General features: G+C 35.2%; 1 protein-coding gene and 1 long non-coding RNA gene across 2 annotated transcripts; both read right to left on the bottom strand.

Annotated features, from left to right (window-relative positions):
* Nucleotides 1-1,856: 1,856 nt before the first annotated feature.
* On the bottom strand, nt 1,857-25,504 carry LOC115889789 (malate dehydrogenase, mitochondrial-like). The gene is made up of 4 exons (XM_030909871.1): nt 25,265-25,504; nt 17,978-18,165; nt 9,641-9,894; nt 1,857-2,339 (listed from the first exon to the last, which is right to left on the bottom strand). Exons 1-4 carry the CDS (start codon nt 25,452-25,454, stop codon nt 1,934-1,936), a joined length of 1,038 nt encoding a protein of 345 aa, XP_030765731.1. The 5' UTR covers nt 25,455-25,504; the 3' UTR covers nt 1,857-1,933.
* Nucleotides 23,532-23,710, bottom strand: LOC115889790. Its single transcript, XR_004051504.1, has 2 exons — nt 23,676-23,710; nt 23,532-23,614 (listed from the first exon to the last, which is right to left on the bottom strand). It is a non-coding gene; the product is annotated as an uncharacterized LOC115889790 (long non-coding RNA).
* Nucleotides 25,505-26,548: the final 1,044 nt, after the last annotated feature.

Here is a 26,548-nt window from a genome sequence, read left to right as displayed (position 1 = left end):
GCCACTTGCGGAGGATGGTCTCACGCAAGTGTCAGCCACCTCTCCTGTAGTTCTCTTTGGGTTTGGCCCCTTGGAACTTTCATTGTTACTGTTCCCAGTGTCGCTAGGGGGTTTCCCCACAGCTTCACCGGTGGTGTTTTTATTACTATTATTACCAGATCTCATAGTGTTCCTATGAGTCGCTAGGGACAGTCGGTCCACTTCTACAGAGCCACGCATGTAGAAGTAAGGGGTAAAATACAATGGGGTGCCCCCCGGTGCCCCAAGGTTGAGGCTGTCCGTAGCCCCGCCCGGTATCGTTATATGTCTTGGTGCAATTCCCTGGCCACGACACTACAGTCAGGGACAAGACGATGAGTGAGATGCTTCTTAGACCAAGCCAAGTGCTAGGGGGACTCCCCCCAGCACCTGACCAGGAGCTTCCCCACCAACGACAAGGTCTTGCATCTCCTAGGGGAAGGAGGGGTGATGATACGAAGTACTCAGGCTGGTCATTGAAGGTAAAATTGAGTAACTTCCTTCTGCTTTTTTAATTATAGTACTATAAAAACTTGAAGAATGCTTAAATGCAAAAACTGTAAAACAAAATCCACAACAAAATCCAAACAATCAAGTAAGGTTATGTTCTCACATTTGACAGAATATCAAATAAATTATGGAAACTGTTCAGGCACAAAACGGGTACGAAATCTGTAAACGTGAGCCACATCAGTTTCTTAAAAGATTCGAAAAATATGTGACACTAAGGTCTTTATTGTTATAGCTTATGTAGTAAAACTATATTTTGGTAAAATGTTTCGAAATAAAAAGCGATTTATGTTACGAAATACAGGGTGCGTCTTAAAAGTGGCTCCCCCTATAACTTTTTTATTTTTTCAAATAAAAAATCGAGATCTGGTATATATGACATAAATTAGGATTGATTGACGTATTCAGTGGTTTTCTGTCACTTCCTGATTCACCGGAAATGACTAAAACTTTTGATTTTTAAATGGCACCCTCGGTATTTTGTTGCTTTATTCGATAGAAAATGACACTCTGAATATATATGTAACGTATATGATGTAACATATCATATGTCAACTTTTGACATTTTCGAATATGGTTTATTTGGAATTGTAACATGCGATTCGTAACGACAATTTGACTCGAAATACCAAGTGTGTGGTACCAAATTATTCGTAAAAAAATGCTTTTTCGAAATATGCTAATGAGCCGCCCTCGTTCCATTTGAAAAATTGAGATATGATTAAAAATACGATTTGTGCATCTTTAAAACGGCCAGGACAAGACACGAATAATATTAGACGATCAAATCTATTTTTCCAAGACTCCTTGATTAAAAATCAGTGTTTTGAACACAGCCATGGCACTCTAGATTGAAATTTAAAATTCAATTTTGTTTTAGGCAAAAATGTCATTCTATTTAGAATGTTATTTTTTATCGAATAATGTAAAAAGATACCGAAGGTGCCATTTAAAAATCAAAAGTTGTAGTCATTTCCGGTGAAACAGGAAGTGACAGAAAACAATTGAATACGTCAATCAATCCTAATTTATGACATATACTAACATACTAAATCTCGTTTTTTTTATCTGAAAAGATAAAAAAGTTATAGGGGTGAGCCACTTTTGAGACGCACCCTGTATATGTGTCAAAAATGTTGTTTCGCAATGTTTCTCAGCAGAGATTTTGTTTTGATTTTTACACTTGATAGTTTACACTTGATAACGGTTAGTGATACATCTGACCGAAACGTGTAAGTTAAAATAAATAAAGACAATGGGAGTACTAAAAGGTGTTAACTAAACAATTATTTAGCCAAAAATGTTGGATTAAAATTTTGAAACTGCAGTTAGTTTAATATACCACCTTTACTTTACACTAACATAATTTTGACAAGACTTTTTTTAAACATTTCATACACCATTTTCATTTTTTCTTTCCACCACACTTCTGGTCTTGCACAAACTTCTCCCCCTTGGCGATTTCTTTCTTCAGCGGTTCCAGGGCCTCGCAAACCATCTTCTGTTCGGCGTCGGACAGCTTTCCCAGCCCCAGGTTTTTCTCGATGCCGCATTTCCCCAGCACGAGCGGCGTTGCAAAGTACTTCACTTCCGGTACCACGTCGCTTAATACGTAAGCCGATTCCACGATGTTGGCTTCGCCATCCAGGGCTCGCAACATGGAGAAGGTTAGGCGGGAGGCGGCGTAGGCCATGGATAAGGTTGCTGACCCTTTGCCTGCCTTGGCTTTCACCACTTCGGTACCGGCGTCTTGGACTCTTGTTATTAGTTTGCTTAGTTGTTCACCTTCGATGCATGCTGGGGGGGTTGATCTGTAAATATAAATATGTTTGTTCACGACCACTTTATAATAAATCAATATTCTACTTCCTAGCTGAAGGAATATGGTGCCCATATTTGTAATAGAGTGGTATATAACAGCTGATAACAGTGAATTATAATAAATCACAATTTGCATTTACTTTACATTTGTTGTTATGCCAACGTGACACTCACAACATCCCGATAATACCTGGGCATACGAGGCTTTGGGCCTTAAGCTAAACATCGACAAAACTAAAGTCATGTGCACTCCCCCGGAAGATCACAACAACGCTATAAAAATCAATCAAAATCAAGGAATTCAATTACCTCGGCAGTTTGATTTCGGAAAAGGCCAATATTGACTCTGAAATTCTGCACAGGATTAGCAGCGCCTCAAGAGCATTCTGGAAATTAAAAGACAGGGTTTTCTACAATCATGACTTGAGTACAAAAACGAAACATGCAGTGTACCGAGCAATTATAATCCCCACCATGTTATATGGGAGCGAAACCTGGGTGCCGTACCGCCGACACATGAACGCATTAAACAAGTTGCAACAGAGTAGTGATGGGTTATTATATCTGTTATTTTATAACAATTATTTAGAAATAACATAACGCAACCGTTACTACTTTTAAAAAATAACAGATATAAAATAACAACACGCAGAGATCGACTGTTCGTTAAACGAAGTCGGCGCTCTACACCGCCACGAAATTCGATGCTGCTCGAAGCAATTCCAAAAAACAACTAGTATGGATTAGTGTTGGGAAAATTCGAATTAAATAATACGACTAATTCGATAGTAAATTAAAACTAACTAATTCGAATTATCTTTTTCGATATAATCGAGATAAAAACTAAGACGTAATTTACATGATTAACTACGAGTAGTTTTTCTTCAAAAACTACGTCTTTTCCCGTACATTAACTACATGAAAACTACGTTAATAAACTATGTATTGATATTATGATTAATTTTCATTTGTATGAGGTGTAATAGAGATAATATGATGTAAATATTAAATTTAAAGCCATATTTCTTCTGTTTTCTTAAATTCATTATGTGTTTTTAAAGCTTCAACTTATTATAACCTCACTTCAAACCTTTGATATTTGACATAGGTTACATAAACTACACCCTCTACATAAACTACATTAACTACATGTAATGTAGCTTATGTAGTTTTTAAAAGTAACATGTAGTTTTCCGAACCCGAATTACAAATGAACATAAAACATAACCTCTTATTGCTCTTATGGACGAATACGAATATTAGTAATTAGTATAGTACTATTAGTAGTATTCTTTCGTTCGGAACGAACTGAAAATTTTCACTTAAACTGATTTATAAAGGGAATCGACAAAGAAAGGAACGATCCGATATAGAAAAATCCAGAAATCATTGTTATTTCCTATACCACGTAGGAATAAATCAGTTTAAGTGAAAATTTTGATTTTGTTCAGAACGAAAGAATACTACTATTATTTGGTTCATTTCCATCTCACCCAAATTTCACCGAACACCTGCCGAACACTAAAATTAATTTTCTTCTTTTATCTAAATAATTATTGATTGCAACTGATAAAATAAAAAGAAATACGAACCGCACGTAAACAAGGATATACTTATATCGTTTTAGAAGAAGCTTAGATATGAGCTTTTCAATAGGAATTGAAACAATCATAAACTCGGCACTTTTAAATTTAAAACTTTAAATTATGCTTTAATTTATTAAACGGCTTCAGCACAGTTAATAGAATACATTGAATAAAGATTTTTTTTATATTTTTTATTCAGTGATAGAATATAGGTATGGCAATGGTTCAGAATTTGTTTAAAATAGCCCCTAGACGAGCACTAGCTGGGACGAATTTATTTTTAGGTTAAATTTATAATACTACTAAATAATTCGAATTATTAATTCGATTGTGAAATATGAATTATTACTAATTATTCGATTATTCCCATCATTAGTATGGATGGAAAACATGTTATTTCGACAACCATCGATACAGGCGGCGAGATACAACGGACAACGGAGTGGGGTATGCGCTACGGCGCGGCGCGGCGTGTTGGGCTTACAACAGCTTAAAAATAATAGGATATAAAAGAAGCAGCTTTTTTGAAACAGTTGCGGGCATAACGCCTGGCGGTCGAGATAACAGGAGTGGGAAAGGAACGCTGCTGCATCGGTCGATTGTCGATGGAGGCTCGCAACGGGTTGGAAAATAACGCATCAGCTGTTTTAGCTACGTTGTTCTTTAAACTGTTACGAGCATAACAGAGCGGCGGTCGAGATAATCGGAGTGGGAAGGTAACGCTGCTGCATTGGTCGATTGTCGATGGAGGTTCGAAACAGGTTGGAGAATAACGCATCAGTTGTTTTAGATACATTGTTTTTCAACCTGTTACGGGCATAACGGGCGGAGGTCGAGATATTATGGCGCTGTATGTTTCAGTACTTGGTTATTAAGTTTCAATATTTAGACATTTATTTATTCTGAAAAAGTTTCGGAATAATATTTTAAGATTTTTTAAAAATGTATAAAAATGGTGTTTCGAAAAATCTGGTCATTGATTAATCACGATCCTGCTTAAAGTCCTTGACGTAAAAAGCTGATCTTTGGAAAACGGATTGACTTTACGGTGATAAGAAGGGATTTTTCGAAACTCAAATTCTAAGGGGATGAAACCACCCTCAAATATTAGAATATTTTTTATTTAAAAACTGGTGAGTTTTTCGAAAAAACTCTTAAACACGTATATTTTATTTTGTTGTTTTATATATTTTAAGATTTTTAAAAAATATATACAGGGTGTTTCATAAAATATGACCATTCAGTAATCATGATTCTGCTTAAACTGCTTGATGTTTAAAGTTGATTTTTGGTAAACGGATTGACTGTGGGGTGTAGATGTTCGATAAGGAGGGGTTTCTCGAATCTCAAATTCCAAGAGGGTGAAAACGCCCCTCAAATATTACAATATTTGTTATTTAAAGAACGGTTAGTCTTTGGGGAAAACGCTTGGACACGCATAATTTATTTTGTTTTTTTACATATTTTGATTTTTTTTTAAAAATCATACAGGGTGTTCCAAAAAGTTGAGTAATTGATTAACCACGATTCTGCTTAATCTGCTCGACGTTTAAAGCTTATTTTTGGCAAATGTGAGAAAATTTTATCCAGTTTATATGTTAATGGAAATTCTTGCTTTGCTCTATATCACCATTATAAATTAATAATTCGACGCGAACGAAGTCGCGGGTACACGCTAGTTTAAGTGTAAAATTAATTCGAACTCTAGTGTGTAGTTGGTTTACTGATGAAGAATATACTACACATTTTCTTATATTGCTATTTTTTGACCGCAAATGGTAAAATCATAACTAAGAGCTTCTCGCCCGTCGAGTGAGATGCACCCTGTACACTGCTACGCAATTCGGGATCTACGCGGATCGAGAGGCAGAGCGTAGGTAGATCGGAATGTATAGGTATAGACGAGTGACGGCATTTTGGCTTTTTTATATCGCAATTTGTAAAACAGCGCTTATTTGTAAACAACCACCGTTTTTAGAGAGGTATTTTAGATAACAATCGATATTCAGAAATGTTATGACACCCTGGAAATACTACCACCGAGCACGTCATTTTTGCAACTTGCAACTGCGTTAATACGCCTGGCGGTGACCGCCTCATACTCTTTCAGATATTTAGCAGTAAAATAAAGAAACCTCTTATTTTTAAGCTGTTATTTTAAGCTGTTTTTTATAAATAACTATTACAGTTTCAACTGTTATCTAAAAATAACAGTTTTGCCCATCACTATCCCGATGCGCGGCGTGGATGATTTGACGTTTTTCTTATCTTTTCTTTTTATTAATTGTGCGTTTAAAATTGTCAAATGTTCAGTAGGTGGTGATTATTAAGTGGCATATCAAGAACTCGTTTAAAATCAAAAAATGAATTATGAGAGTGATAATGAGTTTTGTACGCCACCAGAGATAGCAGAGGCGGCCAAATTAACAAGTCTTGGATTGCTACCACAAAAGTCTAAGAATTATTACATGTCTGCCTATAAAAACTTTCTAGGCTGGAGGATTGCTAAAGGCATAAATTCGTTTTTTCCAAATCCGTGTTATTAGTATATTTAGTTATCAATCTCCTGATTGACTAAAGAATGTTGGTACGATATTTTCATGCAAAGAACTTGAAATAATATCAATGAAATTCAAATACATATATCTATAACTTTAAATAAAACATAAATTACCAACTTTAGTTACACAAAACAACAGAAAGTCAGATGCTGCTACTCCAATTTATCGTTCTCCAACAACTGTACTCAACTAAAGTTGGTAGCAAAAAACTTGAAGCAGCATCAATAAAATTCAAATACATATATAACGATAAATAAAACACAAATTACCAACTTTAGTTACACAAAACAACAAAAAGTCAGCTGCTGGTTGTACGATCTATCATTTTTCAACAAATTTATTTTACTAAAGGTGGTAGAAAAAAGTACTACTATACAGGTATGTCGTAAAACACATCTAATAATAAACTTCCCAAATATTTGAAAATAGAATAGTTCGAGATGACTGCGACTCTCGATGCATAGCAACTGATGATATTGACGTTTTTATTATCTTTTAGTTAATTTTGACGTTTGAAATTGCCAAATTTTAAGTAGGTAGTGACATTTTCCCCTAAAACATGAATACAAGAATTAATAGTAAGATTAACATTATATATAGTATTCAACTCGCAATTTATAGCCATTATTCACACGAGTGACTTGCGCAAACGTCACCCTGCGTTAATAATGGCTAGCATAAATTGCTCGTTCCATAATATACTATTTGTGTAGTATGAATAATTATCATGAAATACCGTACGATAAAAAAATCGGCGTCAAAGATGGCTAGAGTACTATTTGCCATGATACCTACTTAAAGAATTTCGAACTTTCATTGTCTTTATTTAATTTTACTCAGCGTTCATTAATTACGTGAAAACAACCATAACAAGCCCTCCTAGTCCTCCTAGTTGCGCCACTGGGAGGGAGTCAAAAAGTCCTTAAAAACGCCTAATCTACATAACGCAACGTTTCGCTCAAATGAACCTATTACAGAGATTTCAAGTGTAAAGGTAAGTGTACTTATTAAACAGGTTTGTGCAAACCGCACCCTCCTATCTTCACTAATAACGGAGATACCGTATGATTTCAACCAAAATGGGATACCCTGTACAACTTTGAAAAACACACCTCACTGTAGTATTGAGCAATTAAAAGGATTGGAAGAAAGAAACGTTTGCTCAGCTTGTAAAAGACCAAATCATAACGTGGTATACTGCTGCTTTCAAAATAAAAGCAGATTTTGGACCGAAAAACACAATCGAACATCACAACATCCTTCAGGTAGAAATCTACGCTATCGAAAGATGCTTACAATTTATCCTAGATATGAACTATCGAGAACAGGAAATAGCGCACGAAAAGCGATCAACTCAGTAACCATCAATTCGAAGTTGGTCAAAGAATGTGTAGAGAAGCTGAACAAATTAGTCTAAGAAAATAAAGTCCTCCTACTCTGGATGCCCGCTTACCAAGGGATAGAATGTAATGAAAAAGCAAACTAGCTAGAAAAAGAGCGAACACACCACTAACTGGACCAGAACCAGTTCCGCTTTCCAAGAGGAAACACAAATTTAAACCGGAACTCAAGAACATGCGATAATACGGAACAAGAACTTAAGAACAATCTTCGGATTGTCACGGGGTTTCTAACAGGACATTGTTTCCTCAACGAATATCTCAGTAGATTGAAGTGGAGGAACAACGGCGAATGCAGATTCTGTAGGGAAAATGGGGAAACACCAGAATACCTCATCACTGAGTGCGCCGAGACGACAACCGTTCGTGCCATAAACTTTGGTACTGCTGATGTCAGAGATGGAGAGCTGGCCTTTGTGGAGCAGTCTCAAATACTGTCTTTTGTCAAAGTCCTGAGAATCTATGTTGACACAGAACCCCCTCCTAAATATTCTACATTATCTCTCTTCTACATTCGACTCTGGGGTCGCATACTGGGCCTGACTACGCCACACTGGTAACAATACTAAATCTTTGTCTACCACAATCAAAGAAACTATCTAATATGCAGCGTTGCCAATGGTCCAAACTTATATTCCACGGCGAACATACCCAAATTCCACAAAATTCCACAATCACTAGCCAGGGGCGCTATTCTGTACAATCGTCGGTATCGGCAAGTTACCGACAGCTATCGGTACGTACGGCCAATGAGCGTCGTGTTGATTGTTGTTGTCATAGTTACCGGTAGAGATACCGATTTTCGTCGGTACAAATTTACGATATCTGCCGATATAGGACCGATCGGTAACTATGACAACAACAATTAACACATTTTTACTATATACAAATACGTATCGAGAGCTGTCGTAACTTACCGATACCGACAATTTTACAGAATAGCGCCCCAGGTTCGGTCTTTAGGTCTGCGACCAATCCGACATTTTTTTTATATAAACCACGTGATCTTAAAGGGATTTTACATAATATAGTGACGTGTGATATGTCGAAAATTTCGTTGGATTGCTTGCAGATCTAAATACCCAAATACGTTTAAACTACCTATACCGCGGCCTCCCCATAAGAGCAATGAGAGATATTATGTCCCAGTATTGAAGGAGGACAGAAAATCAAGTCGAATGGTTTCAAGACATAGGTTCATCCTTGTTTAGTCAAACCTCCTACCACACAAGGATAGACTTATGTAGGAAATGCATTGAAATTCTATAGTCATCCTTTAACATCGGGACAGGAATTTAAGCGGTACCCTCCGTATAGGTAATTTAAACGTATTTGTAAATACCGAACCTAGCTGCTGACCTCCACGGCGACGCTCTTTTTACAGAAATCTGTAAAATTATGATGAGTCTTCTAATTTTTTTTTACTATTAGCTAAATAAGGGGAAAAAAAGGAAAAAAAGAATAATTCCGAAAATTCCACAAAATTCCACATTTATTCTATTCCACAAACGTTCCACAACATTATTACGAATTCCACACTTTTTGTGGAATTCCACAAAGATTGGCAACGCTGCTAATATGTATAGAATTATCGACTTGAATATAGCGTAAACTTTAAACCTCCCCACGGTGAATAAACATTTAATTACTCGAAACTAAGAATTTTTTCAAGGCAGAGAATGAACCCCCCACAAAGGACAAAGGTTGGTTTTATAATGCTTAAAAATAATAGCACTTTTCTCACCTAGAAATTAGGGGTATTATAGTGATCCCAGAGTGACCACCTATAACAGGAATATTTACAGTTTTTGGATCGGCTCCTATTATTCCAGCTACAAAGGTATTAGTTCGCACCGAATCAAGCGTGGAACATCCGAATATCTTTCTGGGATTCAATTTCCCAGCGTCTTTAAGCACCTCGCAAGCGATTGGAACGACTGCGTTGATGGGGTTCGTTATAATGATTAAAATTGCGTCCGGACTGTGCTCTGCCATACCCTGCAAAAACACATTGTATAGAAATAATGACATACAACTTTTTTTTAGCTCACAATTGATTTGGGCAAAGCGTGATGTGTCGGTATTTGAGTAACGCGATTTTGGAGCGGTATTTTTTTGTAACGTCGTGTCGCGCTCAATAACGAATCAGGAACCTGTTATTGAAGAACGACGATCATAATGACGACAAAATTATAAATGATTTATAATTTGCAAATAAATTATTTAAGGTATGATTCCGAAGACGGCGACAGCGACAAGCGACCGCGACAGGCGATAGCGACACCTGTCGTTACTATGTTGCGACTCCATCGATCTTTTAGAATCAAATGGAGTAACGTCGGAGTCCGACGACAGGTGTCGCGCGACAGTTTTTATCCAACATGTCGTCTAAGCGACCGACGACGCTACCGGTATTTGTCCAGTACTGTAGTGTCGTCATTCATATGCACACGCAGATTTTTGACAAAAATTGATTTTACCGGGGAGGAAGAAGACAAATTAATTAATTTAGTATGTAAATATCCTACTCTCTATGATACTAGTTTTAGGTTGAAGTTCGTTACCAATTAAACTAAGTACAAAGTTGAATTGTTTTTATATTTAAGCGACAATAGCTTCTAAAAGTCGTCTCATCGCTGAATAAATGTTTTTTTTATGAGTAAGGAATAACTTCCTTCGCTAGGTCTGGTTTTAAACTGAGGAAAAATGGGTTTTCTTCTTTTCTTTGCAACAAGTAACAATAATATTTCGACCTCTTCATCGTAGATCTCGCTCATATTGTCGCCGACATCGACAATGATATGACGACAGCGATAAGCGACACTGTCGCCTTTGTCTGTCGCGGTCGCTTGTCGCTGTCGCCGTCTTCGGAATCATACCTTTATAATCGCTCTTGAAGTTAGCTGGAACCGTAGTAACCGCATAGCGACGTGTTTGGCTCCAGCCGTCGCGATTTCGTCGGTCGCCAACATTAGTATCTGGAAATGGTATGTCCGTAGCGCCGTACGATCTCGATCGGGACGTGTTCGCTCCAGCCGTCGCGCTCCTAGAGTTGTAGTTCCCTGTCGCGAAGAAGTACTGCTGTAACTGATTATCGACGCTCGACTTCGGCGGCGACTTACTTCGTTCCAGCAGTCGCTGGAGCGCTTCTAGGGTTTCGTTTTCGCCTGTCGCGATTTGGTCGGTTACTACTGGCGTTGGTGCTCCCGTCGCTACGTTACTTTCGAAATAGCGATTTTTGGTATGTACTAGGCATGGTATAAAATAGCGTTGTTAGAAAGATGCAACGTAAAAGCAAATAAAATAAAAATGTTATTTGCTTTTATACATTTATATAAGTTTTATTGCTTATATCTATTTTTAAGGCCTAATGATGGCTGGAATTGCCGAAACCGGTCACAAATAAAGAATTTTTTTGACAGTGGTTTGGACTTTGTTCTTGATTTTAACATTAAGTATATAATATATTATGTTGCAATACAACATAAATATGAGCCGTTAAAGACAATACGTCATTCCTTGAGATTTCTTTAAAAATTAAAATATAATGCTACTTCCCGCAATATAATGAACTAAAGCATTATAGCGACAGGTAATCAATTTCGCAAGCAACTAATTATAGTTTAACTAACTTATTTTATTTTTGTACTTCTCAGCATCGAAATTTTTTAAAAATATAGGGCCATTTTCTTTAAAGTAAACACCGCTCTCCTTAGGCGTTCTATTAAGTTCATTATCTAAGTTCATGGCACGAATGGTTGTAACAGCTGGTACAATTGTAAGAACCTGACAACACTGGTTGGGAGTGCCAGGAACAATGCCAGAAATATTGCATAAGTGAGGACCTCGGCACTGTGGAAGTCGGAACGTCGATTACAGAATAGCGGTATTTTTCTGGAACGGTCGTTACTGTAACGTAACTCATGTGGAACCGGTATTCCCATCACTAATTGCCATATCGTGTATACTTGTCAATTGCAATATTGTTGAAATCTATGCCAAATGTTAGTTACAACGTTGGTACCAATGTTGGATGCATCGTGTAGGACCTGCTTTAGAAATTTTGTAAGTCATCGGTAATCTTACTTCAGATATAAACTTCTTACATCAGACATACCTTAAGCAAAGTGTATTGATCTGAAGATTGGAGTGTTGACTGAATAAAAATGTTGATATGTATAATACTTAAAGATAAAAACAAAAGTACCCTATTATTGTTTTATATGTCTAGATATAACTTTAAATTTTATTTTAAACGTTAAAGTTATTCATTTACAGGCAAATTAGTTCAGTCATTGGGGATTTTTGCTTGGAAAAAAGTCCGGAAGTTTTGCAGCTTTGCAGGTTTATAGGTTTTGGGGTCCCTAACTAAAATCCATAAAATGCACATTTCCAGACTTGTCGCCTGGAATGGCGCCCGAAATCGGTATTTTGTAAATATCTCGAAAACTATGCGTTTTTCGCGAAAATTTGAGGAGAGCAAAATTAAAGAGAATAAAATTTCCTATAAAAAAGGTTTTATGAGAATTTTCGCTAAAGTCAACCGTTTAGGCACAAAATCCCTGGAAATTTTACAATTTTGCGTAAAATATGATATATTATGTATGGTCGATTTTCCGAAATCAAATGTCGATTAGGGTTCACTAAAACTAGTTTTAGTTTAGTTTCTTCAATTTTGTCATAAAACAGTGGCGTATCATTAATTCGCTTATTAATTTATGAATAATTAATTTTAATTATTGAAAATGTGTACTTGTTTCCACACCACCAAAGAGGTAAAGTATATGGCGCGTTTATTTTAACGTTGTCTCCCCGGAAGCGTACTCCACTAGATAAATTAAAAACTTTAACTTATCTGCACAAGCCCGACGGATCTGGCTCATTGATGTCAAAGTCGATTGTGTCTGCTGTGCTGGGCTCATCAGGGTGGTCTCTCAATACGTCCAACCAAACCAAACTCTTCATCTTCAGCAGCCAGAGGAATATCTACAGGCAAGTCCAACTCCTCTTCATCCGATTCGTCGAGTGACACTTCAGTGACGTTGTCACAGGATGTTCCATTGCAGTATGCACAAATCATTGAACATTGTAATCCTGCTTTTCTGCATTCGCAGGCTTTACCATGGTTGTTGGTTTTGCATTTACAGGATAAAAATGCCAACAAGGATTTTGGAGCTGGATCTTTCAACGTTGTGACTGGAGTAATGCCCGTTCTGGTTTTCTTCCAACCCCATTCTTCGGCATCTTTGGTACAACCAGACCAATGCTGAACCTGGTGGTAAGTTCGCAATGAATGCTGTCCAGCACGACAATTAATTATTCATAAATTAATGAGCGAATTAATGATACGCCACTGTTTCATGACAAAATTGAAGAAACTAAACTAAAACTAGTTTTAGTGAACCCTAATCGACATTTGATTTCGGAAAATCGACTATACATAATATATAATATTTTACGCAAAATTGTAAAATTTCCAGGGATTTTGTGCCTAAACGGTTGACTTTACGGAAAAAAAATTATGAAACCTTTTTTATAGGAAATTTTATTCTCTTTAATTTTACTCTCCTCAAATTTTCGCGAAAAATGCATAGTTTTTGAGATATTCACAAAATACCGATTTTGGCGGCGCCGCACAGTGGGCAAAAATCCAGAAGTATGTTGCAAAATTTCTTTTTTTGTTCGATTTTATTCAAATTTGGTAAAAACATTCTATGCCCGTAGGCCGTGAACCCTGTTAGTTTTGGCTGACTTGGGAGTGGTTGGGGGTGGTGGAGGGGATTCATAAAATGGAAAAATCATCTTTTGACTAATACAGCTACCAAAATGCGGTAAGAATATTTTACATTTCACTAAATTTTACGATTTTTGGCAGAGCCAAGATGAAACAGACAAATATTGAGCAATTATTACTCCTCCGCCATATACAGGGTTTGTTTTATATATTGACATCCTCTGTATCTTTTTTATTCGACGTTTTCGATAAAGGTGTCTTGAATAAAAGTTTAATGGTCTCGAATACATTTTTAAAAACAGTCTTCTTTGCATATACAGGGTGCCTTAGAAATCCTGTCTGTGGCCCAACTTTCTTATTTCAAATTAGTACCCAATTTTATATTTTATTTTTATTTTCTCCTAAAAATCCTAACTACATTTTTATAGCATAGCCTATACCTAATTTGAAATAAGATAGTTGAACCACGCCCCGACTTTTTGAAGCACTTTGTATATGCGAAATAGACTTTTTTGGTAAATTTATTCAAAACCACTTTCATTTGAGACAGTTTTCGGAAACGTCAAATAAAAAAGATAAAGGGGGTGTCAATGTATAAAAGAAAACCCTAGTATACTAATCCAATCGAACTTCTATTCAAGACTGTTTGTCATTTGAATAAGTTGGGTCTCTAATAATACCAGACAATATGTGAACAATATTTTATTATTATATTTTAAATAAGTAACAATATTCTGAGAATTAAACAATGACGATTTAGAAAATAACAGAACTTATACCTATTAAAAATATCTAAATTTTATTTTACCACCTACTATTTACTGATATTTTGTTTTATAACAGCTGGAAGCAATGGTCACGAAGTGCACATTTTTAAATCTGAAAGAAAAATCCATTTTATTTAATTTAAAAAATTAGGTACGGTCAAAATTTGTCAATTTGTCAAAAAATGTCATTTGACATTTATGACATACTTCTTCGGAAATCTTGAGAAAAGTTACGTAACTTTATATTTCAAGTTCTTCTCTAGCTCTAGCTACTATAACAATTAATTTATGAGAATTATCCACATAAAGGATGTTACTATACACATACGCATGGAGGCTTACGCTTCCAATAAATTTAATGTTGCGATTTTTTGCGATTTTTTTGACTTAACTTTTCTAAGATAGAATATATGCCACTATCAAAAAAACCATAAATGATTATGTTCTACTTTGACCTTTACCTAGTTTTTATCCAAAAAATCAAAATAAAAGATGCTTTTTTACTTACCTTCATATTAAATTTACCGCAACCGGGAATCTACGTAAAACACGTTATGACAATTTTACAATAATTATTGACAGTAAGCTAAGGTCGTCCGATTCAATTGTTATAATACTGTGTCACCTGAATGCACGCCTACTATTTAAAAAATTGTAGAAAAAAAGCAGTTATTGGACACAAATTAACTGAAAATGTAGGTTTTGCGCAAAGTTCGTTTTACAGCCCCTCGAAAGAGACTCCGAATATGTTTTTTTGTTAGTTTTATGTGGTTTCCTCTTAACTAATATGTTTTCAATCTAATGTTATTGCCATAAATGCTAACTGTGGATGTTATTTTTTGCAACTTGGTTTGGACATATCGCCTACTGTGCGCCGGCGGCAAGTCTGAAAATGTGCATTTTATGGATTTTAGTTAGGGACCCCAAAACCTATAAACCTGCAAAGTTTCAAAACTTCCGGACGTTTTTCCAAGCAGGCCCCGTTTTTGATCCCCAATGACTGAACTAAATCAAATCAGTGAAAAATAGACAGTGCTTTTTAGACATAGCATTGTATATTTGATACTAATTAAACTTTTAGTTACGTAATCGAGGGCGCGATTTTTAAATTCATTGTTGCCAACCATGGACATATTCGGCGCCGTGCTGACTAACTGGAATTTAAATTTCGCGCTGGAGATTCAGGTGGTACCTCTGCTGTAAAAAATGTCACGTTGCCGCATTTATTTATTTATTTCCTGACATTTTCATTCGTTTTGACACTTTAGTTTTGACTTTATTAGAATATTTTACAGTAAAGTGGTAGTAATGTCACCTAAGTGCTGTTAAGAAGGTGAGTTTTGTTTATATAAATAATAACTGTTTATATCTATCTATCTATTCAGCCTCTTCGGTCCATCGTTGGACATAGGCCTCCCCCAATCTCTTCCACTCTTCCCTCTCTGTCGCCATGTTCATCCATCTTGTGCCTGCATGTTTCCTCAGATTGTCCGCCCATCTCATCTGGGGTCTTCCTCTACTTCCTCTATTCTCCCAGGGCCTCCAGTTTACGATGCATTTGTTCCATCGATCATCCTTCTGTCTGACATTGTGACCGGCAAACTTCCATTTTAATTTTGCTACTTCACTTCTAACATCCCTTACTTTAGTTTTTCCTTTGATCCACTCATTCCTTTTTCTATCTGTCAGCCTTATATATGTAGCATTTGTCTTTCCATAGATCTTTGAGATTTTGTTACCTTATCCATATTTGATTTTGTCAGTGTCCAGGTCTGGGATCCGTAAGTAAGTACACGGAGTACACATTGATTATATATTTTGGTTTTGAGGTACTGTGGATATCTTTTGTTTTTTAATATATATATAAATTCGGGTCAGAACGTCCTACCACGTTGTCCGATGCCTAACTTCCACACTGTGCGATTTTCCCATTGATCTTCGGTCAGATTTTTCTCGCTCATCGACCTTCTTATTCCTTCCATCCATGTTTTCTTGAGACATCCTCTCTTTCGTTTACCAGGTGGTATCCAATGAATGACTTGTTTTGGAATTCTTTCATTGTGCATTCTCTGAACGTGGCCGTACGATATTAATTGTTTTTGTTCTATATTATTTACTATTGTTCCCTCTATTCCCATCTGTTGTCTAATGTCTTCATTTCTGATCTTATCCCTCCATGAAATTCTCATTGCTCTTCTAATCGCGTCCATTTCTGTTGTCTCTAATTTCCTTTTATTCCTTTCAGTGAGTCGCCATGTTTCACATCCATAGAGTAATATGCTTTTAACTAGTGTCTCGTATATATTATATTTCCTGTTTTTTTGTAATTTCAGTGCTTCATAGAATGCCATTTATGCATCTGATAACTCTTCGTGCCTGTATTACTCTGTTGTTTATTTCTCTATCGTCCGTTCCATCTCCTGTAAATATCGATCCCAGGTACCTGTAATCTTCACATGCCCTAATTTCCATATTATTGTCCAAAATAAGATTTTCTGTATTAGCTCCAATTGGAAGGTATTTTGTTTTTTCTTTATTTACTGTGAGACCCCATTTAGCATATTCTTCAATTATTTTCCGCACCATATATTCAATTGTTTTTTAATATGTAACTTAATTTTCCAAATGCTGCCCAGGCCAGTCTTACTCGTCTCTTTATTTTAGCTGTTTGGTTTTCTTTTTTCAGTTTAATCATTTGTCCCAGATATATATATACTCTTCAACTTGTTCTATTTTTTCTTGGTTTATTCTGGTTGTTATGTTTTCATCTGTGTGTGTTATGATTTTAGTTTCAGTGTAGTTCATATTTAGGCCTATTCTTCTAGCTGCTGTATCCAGTTCTTCCAGCATTTCTACCAGTTCTTCTTTCTTTTCTGTTATTAAGGCGATAACATCCGCATATCTTAGGTGATTCAAGTGTTGTCCACATATTTTGATACCTTTTTCTTCCCAGTCTAAATTTTTGAAAACGTCTTCTAATGCCTGGTTAAAGAGTTTAGGGGATATTGTATTACCCTGTCTGACACCTCTTCCTATGCGAATTGGCTTTGTTCCTTCGTGGATTTTAATTGTTGTTGTTGCTTCGCTATATATGTTGGCTATTAAGTCTGCGTATCTGTAGTCTATCCTGCTATTTATTAAGGAAGTTTTTACTGCCCAGTGCTCAATACTATGAAAAGCCAAATGCAATATATAGTGGGACGTTGTATTCATTGGCTCGTTCTATTAGTATTTTCATAGTTAATAAGTGGTCAACTCTACTGTATTCTGTATCCTGTAACTGTTTATATATTTATAATTAATTTATTTTTTTTCCTAAAATATTTTGATTAAAAGAAAATATACAAAAGTGGGCAACGCTGTGCCGGTCAAGCTTAATCACATGACTAAAAGTATATTTGGTACCTATGAACTGTTTCTGGATTTTTTTTATGAATTAAATATCAATTTTTGGGTTTTCTAAAATTGATCTCTTATCCAGATTATTTATTATCGAAAAACAAAAAGATTGACTTAAAATACTTCAGTATAATATTATATAACTTTATGTTTTTTTCTCTGTAAGTTAACTATTATTTACCTTTGCCACATCGTAAACAACTTGTGCGTTAGTATTAAACAAATCCTCGCGCTTCATTCCCGGCTTCCTGGGCATTCCTGCCGGAACTACTATAATATCAGCACCTTTTAAAGTTGAACCGTAATCTCTACCGTCGGCATGCGAAACGCTAACAGCTGTTTCTATATGCGATAAGTCCGCAGCAACACCTTGAAACAAGAACGAAAATTATTTGTTGACATGTATCACTAGTTTATTATAATCATATCCTTGTTGGGGTAAATTTACTGACTATTGTATAGCAGTATAAATAATAAATACAAGATATTTTCAGAAATACTTAAAAAGAGCTAGCAACGTTTTCGAGAAAGTATTTTAAGAAAGCTGGGGTGGAACTCTGTAACGAAATAGCGATCGGTAGCGATGAAGAATACTGTCGCTTGCCGTTTAGTTTGTACGGCCAAGGTCAGTATTCTTTATCGCTACCGATCGCTATTTAGTTACAGAGTTCCAGCCCTGGCTCTTTGATATATCTTTTACTGTGCTCTCTGGAACAGCATGCGGTCCATCTGGCTGCCGATACCCGTTGCTTTAACTACTGCGCATCGGAAGAAAATCCTAATTCTAGTATTGAATATAATTCGAACAATTCGTCTCTATAGCGCAGCGCGTAGAGTTTCGGACTACGAAGCGAGGATTCGCGAGGGCAAAAGCTTTTTTATTTTATTTTCGTTTATATTCTGATAGTAAAGTATTAAATGTTTGCTTTTTTTGAATTACCAGAAGTTTTTACCCCGACCCGGTCTCGAACTCTGACTTCTCGCTTGATAGGTAGACCACACCGGTGGAGAGTCTTTATGCCTTATCTGTATATTCTTCCTTGTATCATATCAGGAGAATTCTCCATACTCTTAATTTTGGAATATCCATTAAGTCAAAGCCTTTTTTGATTGACTATGGCAAGTTCTTCGACTTACAAGACACTGAAACGTATACTGTTCATCTAAAATACCAACGCCCCATTAATATAAGATACCACCTATTTTCCTCCCAACAAAGCATTCCTAATATCGTCCCATTGCTGCCAAAAGTCACTAACTTACTTTTTATTACTTCCGAGAAAAATGCGTCTAAAGAAGAATTGCATTGCATAAAGATGTTATAGTTAGTAACTATTCGGTATTAAAATAAAACATAAATAGCCAGAAATCGCAGTTAATGACTTTTGCAATCGATTCTCCGATTCAAAACATAGTTAGTGATTGAATTTGGTTGTTCGGAAAAATGTTAGTTAGTGACTTTTGGCAGCAATAGGACGATATCACAGTTTAAAGAATATAAAATATATCAGTTGACCCACTCTAAGGAATTCTATTGTTATTTTGACTTCAAAGGCGGCCCGTGACCCTTCGAGATGACAAAAAATGTGTACGTTTACCGGGTGCAGCGGAAGTGCTATTTTATCAGTCGGTGTTGTTATCAGTCAGAACGCTTGCTGTATACGAGGGATCAACTAAAAACACTAAGGAATTTTAATACAGCAAGTAGAAAAATAAAAATACACTACTAGTTTTATTGATTAACAGTTTTAGGCGTCTTTAATAATTGATCAATATTTATTTTTCTTCTTATTATTATTTAATAACATATCTCATTGTTTACAAATATAAATACGATATGAATTGAAATGTGAAATAAAAAACGGATTTTAGTTAAGTACATTATCTTATAATACTAATTTATTCATGTTAATTTTCCAACAAAATAATTTACTCATCGTTTTTCCCACGTACTCCTCAATTGTTATATTTACTGTTACATAAAATTTAGTAAAAACTCTAAAAAACTTGTCAATAGCAGAAGAAGTTGTATGCACGTATTTTTATTACATGACGATACAATTTGGACTTTCCAGGTAGGTAGTTAAAGTTAAATACAAACATCTAAAAAGTAAAACATGCTATTTAAAAAAATGCAAATATCTTAAATAATAATTTAATATGCACTTTGCCAAACCGGTAAATACTGCAAAATCCAAAACATAATAGTAAAGTATCTACTACTACCCTAAAATATCTACTAAAATAATAAACTAATTGTTAAAAATAAATATTTTGTGCATATTCCGAGTAAAATCTTTTCTTAATTTATATGTATATTTTTAAAACAATTTATTCATAGTTAGGTTTCCATAATTATAATATACTTAATATGCCTAATACTTTAATTATTATATACTTAATATCCTATACTATATAAACACATACCTTCCTTCATCATTTGGGCACCTAAAGAACGATATATTGTCTGTCATTCTACTTTCAGAACCATCCACTGCACAAATATTTCTAGTAGAAATTTTATTCACAATTCGAACAAAACAACTAAAACACTATTTTTGGTTCACCCTATGCGTCGGGCCGAAAACAAAACTAGAATAAACTTGGAACGCTGTGTACACGTCAAGCAACGGATGTAGACTGACCCAAGTCTACAAGCTTGTCTTGAGACTTGGGTCAGTCTACATCCGTTGGGAGCGGTGGGAGGAATTTTGATACGGGCGAAGAGTGGGTCAACTGATATATTTTATATTCTTTAAACTGTGCTAATATCTAGTATCCACTTTTTCCGACATACTGCCCCCTACATGGAAGGATCCTATTTCAGTTAATATGGAACTTTGTAAATTAAAAAAATCTGAAACATCCAAATATCTTTACAAAACTAGTCTAATACAAATCTTAGACGAAAAATATTGTGCCTATATTTGTTTTTACACAGATGGCCCGAAATCTGACCAAGGTGTTGGCTGTGCTTTTTACAGCCCGGTTGCTAATAAAAAAATCAGATTACCTACCTAATTTCTTTGCAATTTTAACAGCCGAACTCACAGCTATTTATCAGGCTCTTATCCAAATTCAGAGCATGCCACCGATTGAAGCATTAATACTATCTGACTCACTTAGTTCCCTCAACAGTATTGCTTCTTCAAACCCCAAAAACTCTCTAACCTGCAGCATTTGAGATCTAGTATATAAACTTACTGAAAGAAACTACAATGTTAACTTTATGTGGATTCCTGGACTCTCTGACATTGCTAGTAACGACCGAGCAGACAAACTGGCTAACGAGGCAACCCTCTTACATAATATTGAAGGAACCCCATTCGTGGTCGATTTCAGAAATTTCCACAAAAAAGTGTTCTTCAGTATACTTCAAAATGAATGGGACATCCTTGAGGGTACTAATAAACTTAGATCACATATGCCACTTCTTCATCTGTATCTAAATATAGTCTGTCCAACGAGAAGATCCTTGACAGTGATAGATGTGTCTGTCATTTTAATTTCAAAGTAGTTTATTTTATTTTACAAAGAAATAAGTTGGTGCAACTGGAACGCATAGCAGGAAATAAATATATGTATTTAAAATTTGACTGACAAGTAACTTCAAAATATTGTGAAAAATACTGTATATAACTGAAAAAATGTAATCGAGTTATTTTATTTGATAAAAAACGGTATGTGTTAATACAAAACAAACAAAAACAAGACACCACATACCAAAAAATATAAAAAAGAACTATTTCTTACTTTCAAGCTTTATGAAACTTCCCGCATTTATGATTATATTTATCAATATAACTTATGTACAAATACAAATATGTAATATTCCGCAGTGATAAATAAAACAACATAAATAAAACAAACTATTTTATTGATAATAACACTTACCAAATTTTATACCTCACAGGTTGATTAATTAAGTTTAATCTTAATTTTTTTTAACCAGTACCTTTTGACATTATTTTTCTGCAGTACTAAAATCCATTATTTACCTATCGTGTGATGTCGATATTTTACAGCTACTCCAGTTTTTAGTATGTGTTTAGTATGGTCCTTCTACCATATTCAAGATGCACTTATCTACGACGAGATGGTATACGAACTTTATTGATAGTAACTTTATTGGTGTATCTGTATAAGACTTTCTGCCTGGGCAGCGAGTATTAACCATAAACTGTGCTCTGGGTTCTACAGTTAATTTTCACTCGATTTTTCCTCCACTTGACTTCAAAAGACACAAAACACACGTAATAACACGAATCAAAATGCATCATCTTCCAAAACGCAGGGTATTTGACAAAAGTTGTCACAAAATTATAACCTATAATTTGGCAAGACTTTGACAAACGTCAAAAATCTAAAGGCGAGTTCATACGCATCGGCGTCCGTTTGTCGTTCATCGTTCCGTCAAACCAATAAAATTGAAATACGATCTGTCATTTTTGAAATAAACCAATAAAACTGGTTAAAAACAACAAGTGACGACGCATGACGAATTTATATTTAAACCCATCCATGGTTAACTTAAAAATTATTAGAAACTTTTTTTAGTAAAATAAATAGATTGGTATGGGACGTCATCTGCTTTTCTTCTGTCATCGTCTGTCGAAATCTTACCTGAGAAAAAAAAAAAACAGAGTATATATATTCTCTTGAACGCGGATCTTTTTGTAAGGTTGTTACAACCCTCACAGGACACTCATATCTTACCAAATCATATATTATCAGAAATAAACCCCCTCCGAAATGCACCTTATGCAATAATTTAATGTCAATGAGACAAATTCTTTTTGAATGCTTACCTGTTGCCTCCCATAGGTCTAGATTCTATAATGCTGTTACCTTTGAGAACATTTTCGCGCCTTTTAACATTTCGAAGATTAATAAAGTTATGGAATTCTTAGACAGCATCAACATAACGAAAAAACTTTAATTTCTAATAATTTGAAATAACCTCATATTAACTAAAGCTTATTATTGAGTGCTAAAAAACCCTCGCTGTTGACGCGCTCTATAAACCAATACCTCTCTCTTGATAGGCAGAACCTCTACGCGCTGCGCTATGGAGACTCGCTCGGTTTATATTCAATACTAGAATTTAAAGAACTAATAAAAATATAGGATCTTCTTTCAGTGCGCAGTAGGGAACGCAACGTTCACCGGCAGCCAGACGGGCCGCAGGCTGTCCCAGAGAGCATAATAAACGATATATTAAAGAGCCAGTTTTCTTAAAATACTTGTTTTCCCGACGTGCTAGCTCTCGTACTATAATGCCGGGTCCAGACCAAGGCGACAAAAAATAAACACGATTTTGAGACAAAAACAAGACAAACTTGTCACAAAAAACGGAGACTTACCAAAAACAATGATATAAATGGAGATACCTACTCAAATTTTATATTATCATGATACTAAAGGATATAAATACAGCATTTATAATCCTTTACACCTTTATTCTTACACGCTAATATAAAATTTGACTATCTCCATTTATTTCACTATTTTTGGTTATTAAGGGCACTCTTAATTTTAATTTTCCTTTTTAATGGGAAAACGATTAAATGGGGAAGAATTGAATGGGAATGGAAAGAATGACCAATTATTGTATTTTGTATTAATTTATAATACCCCTATTCTACTAAATATCTAGCTACATTGTACTTACAGTTAAATAGCTTACATTGTACTAGTTATGTACATATTTACAGTTTTATGATGGCTATTATTTCTTTTCATCGTGCTATCAATTGATTCGCTCCGACTTGAGTACTATACCTCGAGATGGCTCCAGGAATTATTTACCTTTACAGGCCTAGAATATGAAGATTCACAGTAGAATTTTTGGTTTTACTGCCTATTAGAAACAAACCTACCCCCCTACATCAATGGACATACAATTATGCCTTGTTCTCGGCCATGATATTCCTTCCATTCTATATCCAACATCCAACTTAGCAGACCTTCTGGTTCACAACAGGGCCTAGACTGGTCGGATGATATTTTAACAGAATAGCCCTTGATATCTCTTTCACACTTTCATTTAATAATTAAATAGGAGGGCTGGATGGTATAATTTCTAGAAAGAATAGCCAGTGAAATAAAAACTTAGGCATGGACATTACCTTTCTTACCTTTGTCTGCTATTTTTTAATAAAAAACAACTGTTTAGTTTGCAGAAAAATAAAATTAACAATCAAAAATTTCTTAAAAATGATCAAGCCTTGTACTACGCCGCGTGCCGCTTTTTGAACAAACAACAAACAAAAGAATGAGGTTAGCGGCGTTGCCAATGTCAATTTTCTAAACTACCCAAAAATCTAAATTAAATTCGCCAATTTGGGGGAGAAAAATGTCCCGGTTCACCAAAAATTCCCCATATGATTATTTTAACAAAAAAAATAATTTTAATAAAATACAATATTTATTATATGTTAGAGAGATTAAACTGTAAATTACCTCCTTGTTTTTAATCCCTTCCCTAGTAGTCATTAAATAATTTGAGGTCACTAAATTTTCTTTCAACTGAAGCATTTGCAAAGGGAAGCACAAGTAAAAAGCAGATTATAATTTTTAAGTTGGGAAAGATATATCGTCCCACTCCGTTTTTAAAGCTAAAAATTTTACGCCATTTTCAATCAGCAATAAAATGTTGAAACTCCCCTTATTTTCGCCCCCTATTGCTAAAATCCCCACAAAACTCCCAATCGGCTCCGGATTCCCCAAAATTTGGGGAATTCCCCACAAATTGGCAACGCTGGAGGTTAGCGTGTTCTTTCTGAATATGCTAAGACTAACGGACTAGTGTCGAAACACAGATAGCTAGATGGACATATTTCGGCACTTGCGTCGATGCGCTACAGGTACATTTGCCTGCGCGTCGTATGTCTTCTGGCAGTCTTTTAATTTTTCTGTTTGTCTATGGTGCGCAGTAGGGAACGCAACGTCCACTGGCAGCCAGACGGGCCGCAGGCTGTCCCAGAGAGCATAGTAAACGATATATTAAAGAGCCAGTTTTCTTAAAATACTTGTTTTCCCGACGTTGCATGCTAGCTCTCGTACTATAATGCCGGGTCCAGACCAAGGCGACAAAAAATAAACACGATTTTGAGACAAAAACAAGACAAACTTGTCACAAAAAACGGAGACTTCTGAGAAGACAAACATGAGAAAAATTGTCCATACCACAACGAAAAAATATAACAAAGTCAAATGTTTAGTTGTTGCGAATGAGTTTTATTAACCATGTGTGATTTCACTGGTCTCCTACTATTGGCAGCATATGCCATCCACACTGCGCCGACAACTTGTCGCAAAATATACGGACAAAACGTAGACACTTTGATCTTTACCGACTCGAGACGGGACATTGAAAACTCTCCAAATTTTGAAACAAAACAAAAGTGAGACAAAAATGTTTTTTTAAACTAATTAAAATAACTAATTGACTTTTGGTTCGACTCACCAGGAATATCCTTAAGATCGTGTAACCTTAATTCGCCAATATTTGGATTTAGTTTGAGTAAAAGCGACAGAGGCTGGCCAATACCACCAGATGCACCGATAATGGCTACATTGTGTTTGAAATTTTGTGGAGTAGTCCTTAAAAAGCTTTTCCTAAACAAAAATGATGTACAAATAGATTTTCTAAACATTTTGACAATTTAAATTTAACAAAGTGACAAACATACATAAAAGACTTATAGTGACAAAGGATATGGCATTTCGTCAATTTTAGACATGTATAATTATTTATTGTCAAAAATTTTTAACCAAAAGAATAATTGTGTCATGATATACCGGGTGCGTCTTAAAAGTGGCTCACCTCTATAACTTTTATATTTTTTTAGTTAAAAAAAAACGAGATTTAGTATGTTAGTATATGATATATTTTAGGATTGATTGATGTATTCAATTGTTTTTGGTCACTTCCTGTTTCACCGGAAATGACTACAACTTTTGATTCTTAAATGGCGCCCTCGGTATTTTTTTACTTTATTCGATAGAAAATAACACTCTGAATAGAATGACGTATCATACGTCAACCTTTGACATTTTCGCATATTGTTTATTTGAAATTATAACTTGCGGTTCGTAACGAAAATTTGACTCGAGATACCAACTGTGTGGTATCAAAGTATTGGTAAAAAAATGCTTTTTTTAAATCTACTAATGAGCCACCCTCGTTCAATTTGAAAAAATTGAGATATGAAAAATACGATTTGAGCATTTTCTAACTGACCAGGACAAGATCAAATCCATTTTCCAAGGCTCATTGATTAACAATTAGTGTTTTTAACATAGCCAGGACACTCTAGATTGAATTTAGAATACTTTTTTTTACTCTAGAATAGTTTTCCGGATACACGCAGTATTATTTCATATGGCGCTTTCAATGGTAAAATGCGAGATAAAAATCATTCGGTGGCTTTGATGAACATTTACTGTAGAAAATGCTATATGAAATACAAAACCGGGAATATCTACGAAAATTTTTGAAATACTCAAAATACAAAAAATGTTCATTTTTTAATTCTCCATCTATTGAAAAAATAATATACAGGGTGTTCCATTAAAAAAAAACGAAGAAGAATTATTTTATATTTTAGAAAGTTTGGCGTAGAATTTTGAACATCCTGTATGATTTACGATTTCCATATTTATAGCAAAGTAAGGACAGACCATCTAAAGTAAATATCTAATATAGTTTTGATTTCAGGACAGTTCTTGTATTATTATAATTTTTTTA

Source organism: Sitophilus oryzae, unplaced genomic scaffold (genome assembly GCF_002938485.1).
Source record: "Sitophilus oryzae breed Bouriz unplaced genomic scaffold, Soryzae_2.0 scaffold_847_pilon_pilon, whole genome shotgun sequence".
Classification (NCBI taxonomy): domain Eukaryota; kingdom Metazoa; phylum Arthropoda; class Insecta; order Coleoptera; family Curculionidae; genus Sitophilus; species Sitophilus oryzae.
Note: the sequence above shows the minus strand (reverse complement) of the source record. Positions and strands in the feature narration are given on the sequence as shown.

Coding starts and splice junctions, on each gene's coding strand:
- LOC115889789 (XM_030909871.1), bottom strand. CDS start 25,454: ATGTTTAGAAAATCTATTTGTACATCATTTTTGTTTAGGAAAAGCTTT. Junction 18,166..25,264: donor CGATCTTAAGGATATTCCTG/GTGAGTCGAACC, acceptor TCTTGTTTCAAG/GTGTTGCTGCGGACTTATCG. Junction 2,340..9,640: donor ATAATACCCCTAATTTCTAG/GTGAGAAAAGTG, acceptor TTATATTTACAG/ATCAACCCCCCCAGCATGCA.